Source organism: Physcomitrium patens, chromosome 9 (genome assembly GCF_059467195.1).
Source record: "Physcomitrium patens ecotype Gransden chromosome 9, ASM5946719v1, whole genome shotgun sequence".
NCBI lineage: Eukaryota > Viridiplantae > Streptophyta > Bryopsida > Funariales > Funariaceae > Physcomitrium > Physcomitrium patens.
This window is the reverse complement of record NC_143418.1, coordinates 17,010,217-17,024,005: the sequence shown is the minus strand read 5'-3', so window position 1 is coordinate 17,024,005 and position 13,789 is coordinate 17,010,217. Positions and strand designations below refer to the sequence as shown.

Here is a 13,789-nt window from a genome sequence, read left to right as displayed (position 1 = left end):
CTACCTAATCTACAGATCCCAACGATCTCAATCCACCGAAGCTTTCACTAAACGAGGTAAAATCTCAATTTCTTCTCAATAAAGGACACATCTCTTGTAAGATGCGTGTTGACAACACATTCCGCATCACTACACGCACAAAAGATAGACCAGATGGGGAGCAGGACTCAAAAGTAGAAAAATTTAGAATCATCCATCCACAATTGATGCCCATTATCAGTCTTGCTCCAGGAAAATCCAAGAAAAGTACAACAAAAGCATTGACAGTGAACTGTTTACTATAGAAAAAGGGTAGTTCCACAATGAAAATAAAATAACAGAAATGAAAAACGTCGCAAGAAAGCCAAAAGTTTAGGCATAGATATTTTTGAACAAAAATGTGTAGTTAAATAACCTATTATTGGACTGAAATCAGACTACGTCATATTTATGGGCACAGCAATGCATGATTGCCCATTCGCGCAGTTATAAAACTAATAAGTCTAATGGACCTGTAACCAAGGTTTAGCGTGAAGATTTAGCCAAACTAAAAACCTAAGCGTGCACAGAGGCGTTTCAGGCAACACATATTGACTCTGGAAAAAGTCATATCGGCAACGTGGCTTGTAAAATGATAAACGCTCGAGGGAGTTCTGAACATAGACTTGGTCCAGGGACTTGTCCCCGGAAGGTTTCCCCAGGGATATTGAACAGTTTCGCCTATATTATACCCAACAAAAAACTGAGCGCAAAATACAGAATCTTATCTTCCCATTACTACATCCCTGCAAAAGTTTGATGGCCAACGGAGTAGGCGCATTAGGTCAGCTCAACGCAGCCAGGAAAATGTAAAATAATCACATCAAACCTGAGTGGAACTTCCTTCGTCTTAGTAACAACGAATCCTCCTTCAGGCAAGCACTACATTTCCTGGAGCATCGACCTTACCCAAAGGAGTGCCATCACACTATCCCTACCTCATCGCCAGCAAGACAGTATAGGCCTTCCAACAAACAATCTGGATAACTTAGAGCACCTATGTTCCTCCCTATATGCATTCCCCAACTCACAAGGGGCGAAGGCTCAGCTCTTGGTTCGTAATACTTTCCACTCAAACAAATGCGACAAGACGAGCCAATTAGGCACGAGAGCCAGAGAATTCTAGAAGTCAATTACGCTTTCTCGCAAAGCCCCTGGCGACAAGCCATTAAAGCAACTTGGCTTCGGCGAAAGAGGTTATGAAACAGTCCGCCCGTAACTAACTGCTGCAATGTAAAGATTCTTAGACCACTTTTCCTGCAGAAGTCGAGCACGAGGAAATCAGTCCACTAAAAACGACAGAAGCTAGTTACTTCATAATAATTTGACTCCCATGACGAATACAAGCCCTCTTTCTCTTTCAAGAAAAACAAAGACAAACCTTCACATGTGTGCTTGGAAAAGCAGATGTCCGCAACGTCTCCTGAGTTTCATCAGCTGGCTTCCTCCGAGGTACACTCAAAACAAAGGCTGCCTGATCCCAAGTCGCAGCAGTAGAGGTTATGCGGTATCCACTGTCCCATCGTCTATGAATACCTTCACTGGGATACAAGAAATCAAGCTCAACGACCTGCAGAGGGCAAATACATTCGGTAAGAGAGAGGAATGTAATCAGGTGATGTCCGATGACAGGAATTCTAAATTGGTCAGCAAATATTTTCATTTACTTCATATCTGCTCCGAGTCGAAGAAGCAAAAATAGTATGCGGTTTTCGTAAATCAAGTAGGCTTAGAGCGCTAATTACCTGATCAGAGAAACCTGCGTTTCGCGACATAACTACACCCCATCGGCTTCCCGCTGTGGCCATAGATGTAACGTAGAAGCCTTCTCGCCATTTCTTATTGATCCACTTAAATGGAAAAGAGTCACTCACTTTGTATGACTGCTGTGTATATGATGTTCCTGTTAACACAAAATCGGGAGATGAGCTACAACGAAGATTCATACGAATAACTCAAAACTAAAAATTAAAAAATAACTAAAATTAAAAAGGACTATGACGGGAATAAATCTACAAAAATTAAGCAGCATGATAAAAATAAAAAATTGAAGTACATATGCATGAAATGATAGTGTTAATCTAAATGTAACATCGGGTGAAATACCTTTAGACATGACGACCAAGGAGCTTCCGTTATTTGCACCAGCGATGGCACTGATATAGAAATTCTTTTCCCACTGTTCCATGATCCACTCCTGTAAAAATATGACTCAATGTGAGGGCATGGCGCATAACAGGGATAGCTGTTCTATCATTGAACGACAAGCTGCATATACTACCCAAAACTTGAGCGAGACACCACACACCCACCTTGTGGAGGAATACATGTGACAGCTCATAAACTTGAGCAGTAAATCCTGTCCCCGCATCCATAATAAGAGCCCACAGATTTGTACAAGAAGCCACACTGCTTATATACAGACCGTCTTCATTACCCTTTTCCACATGCTGCGTAAGCCGAGAATCAGCTACATTGTAGTGATACCTGCACGTCGAAACAAAATAGGAATGAAAGTTCAGTAAATGGGTCTGTCCAAATCTAGGCTGCTTGCTGAAAGTAAATGCATGTCGTAGAAATCTAAATCGCTAATCGACATCCAGGAAGACAGAGTCAAAATCGACGATACAGACATGACCGGGCTGATGCCTAACTGAGCAACATCACACCACATCAATGACGAAAGCTCACACCGCCATACCTCTGCTTCATTGGTCGCCGAGCGTTGTAAACGGTAATCCATTGAGTTGCAGGCATTCCTAACCGGATCTTTTTCTTAGGTTGGTCATCCTCATCTTCTTCAACACTAATTCGCCCTCTCTTCTGACCAACCTGTATGGAACACTGGAAACGATAGACTTTATTAATATGATGATCAAATAAAGAGTAGGTTGAAAAAAAGAATCCTCTGTGTAGGAACAGGAAAAACTAAGTAAAAGAAGATCATAGAATGCACCTTTTGAGCACCGTCTGTGTTTATGGGTCGCACAGCAGGATTAGGACCTAAGATAGAATCGAAGAGTAGAACAAGCTTGCCGTAATTTGGCTCTTCATCGAACTTCATGTTTACGACCATCTCCAAAAACTGTTTAAACGGAACCGGGCAGAAACAGCACAGCATTTCGGGAGAAGTTGCCATTTTCTTCTTACACACCAGAAAACCTTTGTTGTCGCCCTACAAAACCAAATATATAGCACGTCCAAATGAAAAATAGTGAGAGGAAAAAGAAAAAACAAAACAAAACAAAACAAACAAAATACAAAAAAAGTGGGATGTGGGATGTGGGAAGAAAAGAAAAATTTCACATTGATCACTTCCTCGTTAGCTACTAGCCACAAAGTTAATCAGTACCTGATAACCTTGCCAAGGAAGACGACCCCGCAGAAGGAATACCAAAGTGTAAGCCAGTGATTCCAAGTCGTCCCTCCTACTCCCAGTCCTTCCCAAATGTGCATGCACACTTGCATAGCGAACAGTTCCACTGCATGTACGGAAATTACACAGAATCAAAATATAGCTCAGGGGCAAAACAGTCACTCCCAACCGCCAAAACAGCCAAAACAGGAATGGCAACTACAGATCAGGACAGGGGGAAGAACCTCACCGGAACACATCAGGCCTTTGGTCATATTCTACATGCTGACCGGTTGTACCATCCCTCCATCGAGTAGCTTCACATATGGGAGAAAGACGTTAATCTTAGTGTGAAATTGACTTGTGTATGAACGTAGTGGTAATAAACTCATCTAATTCTTAGTCCAAATGCACTTCATCTAACAGTTAACAGATGTAAAAACTGATATAACGCCAAATTGGAACAGAGGAGGTTACTAATGTGTGAACAAAGAAAAAATTGCAGCACAACGATACTGAAAACTCACCAAGCCCGAGATCTACAAGAAAAAGCTTCTTCTCGTCAGGTGTATTAGGTTGTCCCAGGAGGAAGTTCTCGGGCTTCACGTCTCCATGTACATACCTGCTCAATCAGAATGAGCTATGAGAACAAGAACCTGTGATCCAAAAGTTCACAAACCAACAATAGATGCAGAACTGTCACTATATTCACATGGCTTTTTGAATCTCAAGTAAAACAGGGAATAAAATCAATACCCTCTACAGTGCATTTTCTCAAGGATTGAGATAGACTCCACGGCTATACAGGCCACCATTTCAGTTGACATCCTGCAAAAAAAAAATTACGGGATCAATTTTTCTCTGCAATTGGTGATAAACGATCCTCGCCAGCAGTAATAATAGACGAAGAGAACATCAGGGTAGTAAATACTTACGCTTGACCTGAAGAGTTCCAGACATCCCAGAGACTTGGCCCAAGCATATCCATGACCTGCAGCATATGAACGAAGTCGAAATCGAATTAAAAAAATCATGAGAAAAGTTTGAAAACAAGACGACCACATGAAAACTGAAGGTCTGCTTGGACTACAACAATTCAATAGGTGACTCACCATGACGTAGTAGTCGCCTTGTCGACCTTTGTAATGTACGCGAGGAACACCATGACTGCCACCAAGAGTACTGCAGAAAGACCCGCGCCAGCCATCAAGGTTAGGAGACAAGCCCTAATCACATTTGATGATGAAAATAAGAAATACAGAGAGGTAAATGCGACACTAGCAATCACATCTCAAGAGTGAAATCACAATGGTACAAGCTTGAGACGCACGTGTAAACCTGCCACTCATAAGGAGGACCATAATTGCAGCCCTTACTACTCCGATGCTCGAACTTCAACGCAACCTGCACAAACGAGTTCAATATGAATACAAAACTTATTACATTAAAAATCACAAGACCTCGATGCAATATGCAGAGTATCTTCCAAACATGCTGCTGCGAAAGAAGTAGAGCAGAACAAATTGTAAGAAATTGAATACCTCAACAGCCTGTGGACCAGTACGCTCTGTCCCACCGCTTAGCCGACGACCAACATAGACTTGTCCAAAGCCTCCTTTTCCGAGTTTCCTCTCTATCTTGTACACTGGTGAGCCGCCAACTTGAACCTGCGCATTGAGCACAAGTTAGGCTCAATGATATAGGATAAAATATAAAATGAAAAATAAAAAAATAAAGAAGATACAGAGAGGGAGTGCAACATTATATCTTGTACAATTTTTTCTCATACCGAACACGATGTTCTCCGCTTGAAAGAACACTGATACAGTACGGGCATGCTACAGACATGCAAAACTCCTCGAAAAATATGCATTCGTATCTATCCACGTAACACATCTTCAAATCTGACGCACGATAATGTGAAGAAAATGTCCATCCCCATGCATTACCCCAAAACAAAAGCTCCACGAACAAAACCACATTCAGACAGATCGACAAGAGAAAGTGTTTAACGGCAATTACCCTCTCTGGAAGAGGTGCAGCACTGCCATCGTCATCTCCCGCTCCGGCAACCTTCTCGGCACTGCGTCCAGCGCTTTCCTCCTCCATCTCCCTAATTTCCTCGGCTGCCTCTTCTTGCTTCTCTTCCCCTAGATCTAAATCCGCCTCAACGTTGTCCTCCGAAGTGCAGGGATCTTGCAACGGTTCCTGTTCTGGAGACTGAGATCTAGAAGGCACTTGCTTGCCCCGCCCAGCGACTTTCCCTTTGGGCGGAGTGGCACCCTTCGGTAGGGCTGCAGGTTTAGTATTCCTTGGCTGCTTCGCAACCCGTCCAGTGCCCGCACCAGCACCTTTTCCGCGGCCGGCAACCCTAGTCGTCACAACCGCTGCCTCCTTCGCAACAGCAGCCCTCGTCCTAACTCGATGTCCTAACTGCGCCGCAGCCTCCTCTGCCGCAGTGCCTCCTACACCAACCGGAACACCACCAGTACCTCCACCAGCAACTCCTACACGTCTACGAGGAGTCGTTCGCCTTTCCGGCAACGACTCTGGGCATGCGGCGGGCGGAGCTACTGCCGGCACCAAGGGTGGAGAGCGGGGTTGGCGCGCTCCACTACGCAGCTCTGGCATCCTTCACCCATGCACACCACCAGCCTCTGTATTCTCTCTCTTCTCCCGATCATATCTTTCCTCACTCCTTCAAACCGCCTTCAACACCTCTGCCCTCCTCCCTCCCTTCCCCTTTGTACCCGCTCTCTCTTATCTTCGTCTCCTTCTCCACTTCCACCAAACCCTCCCCACTCTGCCTCGCAGGATATATCTCTCTCAGACCTCTCCACCTCTAGTAGTTTCCAATGCGCTGGCCCTCATATCCACATCCACCACACACCACACAACATCAGTCGCACGGCATACACGACATAAAAAAACCACACCAAACCACGACACACAACCTCGAGTATATCTCTTCAATATCGGTCACTCTGTGCCTCTATCGGAAACTCTGTGTAAGCATGTCTGCGCGAGCGAGTGCATGAAGCCAGTCTCGGAAGCCCTCTCCAGTCGTCCCTTGGGACCAGAACCGGGGATGCTTGCGAGAGACTCTGCGGCTGCGAGTGTTCCGTGGTGCGGCTTTTTTCCTACCAGGTTTGGCAACATCAACAACTTCATCACAGAACTTCACCAGCTACCATCTCTAACATCGAGAAGAAAAACCAAAACCAAAGACGAAAAAAAAAAAAAAAAAAAAAAATTCGGAAATAAAATACGACAAAAAATTAAAAAACAGAAAAAATCGAAATGGCCAAATCGGGGCCCTCTCCGCAGCACCGGACGGAACGCTACCCTGCCATTGCCTCTTCCCCACTGGCTCCCTGACCACTTCCCCTTTCCCACCGCGATGCCCAGCCCAGCCCGTCTTTCCTTTCCTCGTTTTCGAGAGAGAGTGAGAGCCCTGTCGTTCGCCTGCTTCCCGTTTGCCAACGCTGTTGCCGTTTCCGACCGGTTACCTTGAACAGCCTACTTCCCGCACCCGCCCCCCGGGGGTGGCCCGTGCGCTCCCCACCGCGTTCCCCGCCCTTTCGCAACGGATAAGGATAGGAAGGGGGCCAGGAACGAGTGGGAACGATTGCGAACGCGCCACTCCCGCCCTCGCGACGCGATCGTGAACGTTGTCAAGAACCGGTGTCATTAAAGAACGCCCTCGCAGTGCTTGCCTGTCAGAAGTAGGGGGCGTCAGACGACGACCCGCGCAAGGGGAGAAGGAGGAAGGGCAGCCGAATCGGAACCATTCTGCATCCCGCGCGGTGAACTGCGCGATGGGTGGTGGTGGTGGGATCAAGGTGGTGTTGTTGACCGCGCTATTTCGCATCCCCGTATTGTCTCCAATGAGGGGGCCTCTTTTGTGGAACAAGGGTCGCTTGGTCATGGGGGCTGCATGTGGTGCCATGACTTTGGTGGTGGTGTATGTGGTTGGCCAACTCGAGAAGTGAGACTCATGGCAGGCAGGCAGGCAGGCAGGGGAGGGGAGGGGCAGAGGGGGGGTAGGCCCTTTCTTCAACCAAGCAAGCACTGTGATATGATCTCACTTATCACCAGAACCTTCTATCATCTATCTAGCATATATTCATTCAATCGAGCAAGGAGGAGAGCTCACTACCTCCTTTTCATTATCATTGGTCCTTTTTGAACTTCACCACCCTTCATTTCCTCTTTGTCCTCCTTCTGCCCCGGCCCCTTTTTCTTCTACCAAGCATGGGCAACTGAACAAACAGACCCCATCACTTTGAAGCTCATCCTTCTCCCCCTTTCTCCCCCTTCCTTCCTTCCTTCCTTACTCACTCACTACTCTCCATTCATCCCTCACCCACATCCCAAAACTCCACCTTGTTTGCATACATTACAACTACTACTTTATTACCCACCTAACTTCTTTTTGCCCTAGTTGGTTGCATTTTTTACCCTGAAATCAGCAAGCACAGCATCTTTTCTTTTTTATCTTTAGGTGGCAGAAGTGCTCTGCTTGTGCATCAAGAAAATAGTAAAAGGGAGGGAAGGGCTTCTTGACTCCACGTTCCTGTTGCACAAGAGTACAAAGTAGATTTTTATCTCCTCTCTCTCTCTATATATACACATCTTCAAGATCTACTATCCTGTCTCAAGAATCTCAATCAAGCACCATCTGACGCTTAAGTCATTCATCTATGGACGAAAACCCTACTCAGTGAGTGAGAGATGCTCTGGCTTGATTCCTTCCTCCCCCAAAGGCATGATATAATACTAAGTTTGAGAGGGGGCGGAGAACCATCTCACTTGGAGCCAAAGCACTGACGCCAGTGCAAGTTGGTGCAGAACACATCAATTCATGGGGGGGGGGGGGGCAGTAGCACCCTCACCCCCTCCATGCAATCCAGGCCCTTCTTCTTCCCCCTACCATGTGATACCAAAAAAAAAAAAAAAACAAACAAACAAACGAACAAACAGCAACATATTCATCTATTGATCATCCATTGATTGCCTCTTTCATTGAGGGTCTGTGGTGACCACCAAGACTGGCAGTGATTTGCGACTGCCCATGTGACACGCACGAAAAGAAAAAAGAAGTTCGGATATTACCTTGGAGATATATACCACCATACTGATTTGAAGTTTCAGAGAACAGAAGAGGCAACAAAGTTCGAAAGATGGCTCCGCAATGGCTCTGAAATGGCCACCTAAAAGAGGAAAAGAAAGAAAGAAAGGTAAAAAAAGGGCTAAAATATGGCTTGTTTCGAAACAGCCCAGCTTTACCTCGTGGATTCCGCTGTGCATGGAGTAGGATAACAAACTTAGTGGGAGGCTTTGAGTTGGTGGGGAATGATGTGTGGCGTCACAGAAATGAATATTTCCTCCTCTCTGCCCGGCCCCCGCAAAAAGATCCATAATAGAGGGGCAGCCAGAATAGTAAATCACATAATGCGAAGTCAGAAAGAGGAGGATCCTGAGTGGGTCAGAAAAGCAAGTATTATCGGCAAAACCCTAATTCTAATCCTTCCTCAGCACAGCACAGCACCACCAGTTAACAAGCCACCCTAATTAAAGTGTGTAGCCCACTCCACTAAAGGAATATGTCTCGTTCTTCTTCCCTACCCCCTCGAGGCTCCATCGATTCATTCATTCTCTGTTTGGGTTGAGTGAAATGAACAGACTCTGAATGATGTACATTGTCAGTGGTACACTCATTCAAGTCGACTGTTTTGGTGGACTGCAACCCCTACAATTTTTATTAATTTCTGTGATGGAAAAATCAATAGCCTCCATGAGGCATTCATGTCCACATTCCACATTAGCAGTGGAAAATGCAGCAGCGGAAGCCTTAACTATTCACATTCATTCAGAGTTGCTGCTGCTGCTGCTGCTTAACTTCTCAAGCTTCTGAAATGGCTTGCCTAATAATGATCGGGCAGGTTTGAAAGTCTGGGAGGTTAGGTTTGTTGAGGAGCAAACCGCCGGACACAGTGAAGCAGAAGAGGAGATGCTGGGCTTGAGATTGACTAGAAAGGGTCCAGCGCATTCCATTACCATGAACAGCCTACTCCAGTCCAGCTTTCAGGCCAAGATTCCGAATTGGGTGAGGGCAGCAGTCATGGGGGGTGTCCACATTATTGAGGCCTGTCACAACTGCCGGAGATGGAATGAGTTTAGAGGTCATCTCCGAAGACGCTCCAGCGAAGAGGATTTTTTTGAGTGCCGTGTGAGGTGATGAAAAGTGAGGGGCCAGCTGTAGAGGGTGTGATGTAATGAGAGGTGTCTCGAGAGTGTTGTGAAAAATCAGAGAATAAGCTTTTTTTCCTCTCGAATGTTGTGATGTACTCAAGTTCATTGCCAGCATGCTCAGGTTATTGACAATACACAGCAAGTCACTAGGCAACAAAGAGGCGTACTCTTAGTTGGACTGAAATTGGCACAAGGATTACACGACATGCCGAGTGAATGAAAATCGGTGGGATAACACGTACATGACACCACAACACATAACCAAAGGATTTCCTCAACTTGTAAGAAGACATGGTAACATATCATGTCAAGTGAAGGTCTTACACGAGTCCTCGGCACCGAAAAAGCCACCGAACGTGCCTTGGAAAGAAGACAAAAGCTCAGGCATAATCTCGTGCCCCTTCACTAAGCAGGTAGCTACCAATTCCCTTCAGAAATAGACGATATCTTTGAGATACACGGAAACGAATGAATGTCATTTCAAATCATACAATCTATACGAAATGTGACTGTTCAGAAATGCGCGCGCGCGAAAAAATAGGAGAGAGAAGCATCAAGAGCTGTCCATGCTCTGATCCATGGCTGCTTTTGGTTCATGTCTGATGGCTCCAAACACAAAATTAGACTTGGGGAGGACGGTCACGCCAACGGAACCAAACACTGGGGCTCGAGCAAGGGTGTTGGCCACTGGGTGCGGTGTAAATGTTGGAACTATTGCCTCAAGTACAGGGGCTGAGTAACCAAACCCAAACGTAACGCCAGCAGGAGTATTGTATATCGGTGTGCTGGTCACATTGTTCCCAAACACTTCAATCTCGAATTGTTGCAGTTGTTGCGCAACCGCTACACGTCACATTAGTACATTGATCAGTAACGGCGCTTGAACATGACATTACCAACAATAGTGTCCACAATAGACACCTCGGGACGGAACACTCTGGCTTCAATACGTAACAGGCCGAACCATTTTAATATATTATTCCTAGAAGCTCACGAAGAATTTCAGTATAGATCACTGAGCAACTTAATACTCCGGACGCAAAGAGCAGATTCAAGCGCAGCACGATACCATAGTAAGAGTGAACATTGTGGAATCCCAAGTCATCATAACCATCCCATAGTTCTTGAACCTCGGTTGAAACCGTGCGAAGGAGTGGTAGTCATACTGCGACACTTTGTCGAACACGTTTTCTGTAGAATAAGACCGTAGAACAAGTATATTTGACCAGAAATCTAAGACAAGAAGAGAGAGTCCCATTGAGCTGGATTCCAAATACGTACCTTCGGTAAGATTTATAGACGGTCTTCGATCTTTTACCCACTGATATGATTGTGGTAGTCTCCACTGCTTGTGTTTCATCAGATAAGCGATAACTACAGCAGGCGATCTGTGGAGGGTTTGTCTGCAGTCAGAACAGTTTCTCGAGGCAGACAAGTATCCCAAATACAACTCATACACCCAAGATTGGAATAAGCCTTGTCTGAAGGGTGCTTTAAGGAAGTTCCTAATAATGTTATGACAACTGAACCACCTGTTTTTCGAATGAAGCAACCAAAGAGTAATATCTCTGTATTATAATTATGCTTCAGGATGCGCATAGATGTACCCATTGTTTTACAATAAACTGGATAGTTAAAAAGCTGGATATGCGCCATTATACCCACAATAGTTCTGTCCACTGCCACTCCTTCCCCAAGTTTGCTGCCTACGGAAAGCTGAATCTATACCTATATAACTCAAAAAGACAAATAGCGCTTGTTAGAATTCGTACCTGTTTTTCCCCGACATGCAATGCACCAACACGCGAGCTTTGTCCACCCTAGCTTGTTCTATTAAAAGGAAGAAGATATAGTAAGAAAATATCGTGCTGATTCACATTTTGTTGAACACAAGAGCACCAGAGCTTGTCCTCAAACACAATCCAGGTTTCTGCAACTCTAGTTGTCAAAAATAGTGTCCTGAGACTTACCAATAAACTCTAGACATTCCACAAATGGTAGAGTCTTGTCTTCCTTGAGCGAATGATACGTAAAAGAGTTCTTGTAAAGGTTCTGGCATGTTGGAACAGTCTGGGCAAAAAAAAAAAAAAAAAAAAAAAAAAACAGAGGATTTAATTACACACTTTGATTTGATTTTGTGTATCCCAATTACTTAATAAGTGTATGTTATAAGACAAGATCTCGAAGGATGAAGCTATCCTCTTGTACCGACTCAATCTCGGACACTTGGAAGAGTCCAGAGTTGAACATTTAAACCCATGGTCGGACTTTAGGTTGGAGTCTAGAAAGTAAGTGGAGGAGGGAAGATATGTATATATTTCTCCAAGCATGGCTAACACGTAAAACAGACTACCATAAACTCCTATGTAGCATAGCGGGGTCATTGTAAAGTGCACCAATTTAGGCGAAGTGCGACTTGGAAGTGATTGATCGAATACGCAAATCATAATTCTCCAGATAAAGTCTAAATTGATAGAATTTATCCTAAAAAACGATAAAATAACCGGGGAGCCTTGTTTTTTATATGGCATTATACTCTTCCATTATTTGATTCGGAGGATATCATCTACAGGAAATTACCGGTCGATTAAATGAAATGGTCAGGGCACGTACATTCAGAATCCGAGTGATGTTTTGAGTTTTCAGAAGCTCCGCACGCGATGCATTGTCATAGCTACCCAGATACAAGAACTGTGGTAGAATTTCAGTGGAAAATGCACTTTGCTGGGGACCTTTCTCTGTCGCCTCTTGCAGGCGATGGCCACAGATCCCACACACCTCTCCGTCTTCGAACTTGTGGTAATGCCCACATACAAAACACGGATTCTCTCGCTCTCGTTTCCGCATCTTCTTTTATCTTATTGTATTTCGATTATTTCTACGACTCCGATAACCTCTTCTTTGCTCTCTCTTTCAGACCAGCTCCTACTAATACAATAGACCTCCTCCACGTGCTGGGTACAAAATTCAATACCATTCACTCCACTCTATCAATTTCGCGAGAAGGGCATCAATACATCTCGATGACTTACATTTGATCCTCCAGCACCAAATCATCATCTAATTGAAACCGCTCAAAACTCACCACTCCTACCGCCCTGCCTCTCCGCAACACAATCCAGATCACATCTGCCAACAAACCAACCTAAACACTCCCAAAATAACGAAAAATTGACCACACCACAGCCTTAATCAAACACCATCACACCCACCAAAAAAAAAAAAAAAAAAAAAAAAAAATCCGCACACACACAGATCTCCGCTATCAACCCCAACTAAAACTCCCAAGCTTGAGCAAATTCAGACAAAGATTGCTGCTTACCACGTAGTATCAATGCAAAAATTCCTCAACACCAACGGTCTCAAAATAACCTATGATTCCCATACACACACACACTCCAATCTCTGGGAAAAAAACGCTCCAAGTCTGGCTGCAAAGTCAATCTAAGTCGAAATTCGGGTGATATCGAATCGCTTCACAGCGCTGCGACACAGTGCGGTGTTGAATTCATGGATCCCCTCCCACAATCGAAGGCGTAAACCACGAAACCACAATGGGTATGGAGCCAGGTGCCGGCCTGACGGACAAGCCAAAGCCAAAGCCAAGTTTGAAGCGCGGGGCCATTGGGAGTCCTCTCCGAGGCTGACGCCGCAGTTTTCCTACACTCTCCCACCCCCCCCCCCCGACGACCGCATTGAAGTTCGGACGAAGTTTGGACGAATTTCGTGCGCATCCACGGCGACCTTCTGGTTTCATCTTTCGACGGAAGTGCCAAAAAGGGCGAATATGTGAAGTTCGTTGGTTTGTACGTTCGTTCGTTCGTTCGTTCGTTTTTGGTCCGATTAGGTGGATCGTCGGACTGTGGACCTGGCCCTAACTAATCTGCTAATGAGGGGATGACGTCATTCTAAATATCTGTCCAAATATCTCACTGGTGCAGTGTGGTGTTGTTTCCGGGATTCGATGAATGTGGCTGCACTCGTAGATGATGATGGTTTCTGTTCGTTCATGTTCCTCAAGTTCATGGGTATCATGTAAGAAAAAAATGTGTGTTTTACACTCCCCCAACTTGAAAGTATATCCAAGTGTTAAATGAATATTTCATGGTTTTATTTTATTTTAATTATTTATTAAATAAATATCAAAAAAAAATCTTGATA

At 44.9% G+C, this 13,789-nt stretch overlaps 2 protein-coding genes across 3 annotated transcripts; both read right to left on the bottom strand.

Moving 5' to 3' along the window:
* Positions 1 to 247: 247 nt before the first annotated feature.
* LOC112287107 (casein kinase 1-like protein HD16) lies at positions 248 to 6,533 on the bottom strand. The gene is made up of 16 exons (XM_024529798.3): positions 5,396 to 6,533; positions 4,915 to 5,040; positions 4,704 to 4,777; positions 4,486 to 4,555; positions 4,309 to 4,364; positions 4,130 to 4,201; positions 3,901 to 3,995; positions 3,624 to 3,690; positions 3,371 to 3,500; positions 2,975 to 3,193; positions 2,720 to 2,862; positions 2,331 to 2,505; positions 2,125 to 2,215; positions 1,764 to 1,921; positions 1,400 to 1,588; positions 248 to 1,275 (listed from the first exon to the last, which is right to left on the bottom strand). The coding sequence occupies exons 1-16, from the start codon at positions 6,002 to 6,004 to the stop codon at positions 1,216 to 1,218; spliced, it is 2,334 nt and encodes a 777-aa protein (XP_024385566.1). The 5' UTR covers positions 6,005 to 6,533; the 3' UTR covers positions 248 to 1,215.
* Positions 6,534 to 9,886: 3,353 nt separating this feature from the next.
* LOC112287108 (protein-tyrosine-phosphatase IBR5) lies at positions 9,887 to 13,241 on the bottom strand. Of its 2 annotated transcripts, none has more exons than XM_024529799.3 (6): positions 12,951 to 13,241; positions 12,242 to 12,582; positions 11,599 to 11,698; positions 11,401 to 11,458; positions 10,910 to 11,016; positions 9,887 to 10,471 (listed from the first exon to the last, which is right to left on the bottom strand). In XM_024529799.3, the coding sequence occupies exons 2-6, from the start codon at positions 12,473 to 12,475 to the stop codon at positions 10,182 to 10,184; spliced, it is 789 nt and encodes a 262-aa protein (XP_024385567.1). In that variant the 5' UTR covers positions 12,476 to 12,582; positions 12,951 to 13,241; the 3' UTR covers positions 9,887 to 10,181. The 2 variants fall into 2 exon arrangements, with proteins under 2 accessions (XP_024385567.1, XP_073392417.1); XM_073536316.1 differs by lacking the exon at positions 11,401 to 11,458 and adding an exon at positions 11,290 to 11,356 and having other exon boundaries at positions 12,951 to 13,226.
* Between the last annotated feature and the right edge of the window lie 548 nt (positions 13,242 to 13,789).

Excerpts from the sequence above, each read along its gene's own strand:
- LOC112287108 (XM_073536316.1), bottom strand. The coding sequence starts at position 12,475 with ATGCGGAAACGAGAGCGAGAGAATCCGTGTTTTGTATGTGGGCATTAC. Across the intron at positions 11,699-12,241 it reads ACATCACTCGGATTCTGAAT|ACTGTTCCAACATGCCAGAA; the intron begins GTACGTGCCCTG and ends TTTTTTGCCCAG. Across the intron at positions 11,017-11,289 it reads AGTGGACAGAACTATTGTGG|ATCGCCTGCTGTAGTTATCG; the intron begins GTATAATGGCGC and ends AACCCTCCACAG.
- LOC112287107 (XM_024529798.3), bottom strand. The coding sequence starts at position 6,004 with ATGCCAGAGCTGCGTAGTGGAGCGCGCCAACCCCGCTCTCCACCCTTG. Across the intron at positions 3,996-4,129 it reads GAGAAAATGCACTGTAGAGG|GTATGTACATGGAGACGTGA; the intron begins GTATTGATTTTA and ends CTGATTGAGCAG. Across the intron at positions 3,501-3,623 it reads CAAAGGCCTGATGTGTTCCG|TGGAACTGTTCGCTATGCAA; the intron begins GTGAGGTTCTTC and ends CCGTACATGCAG.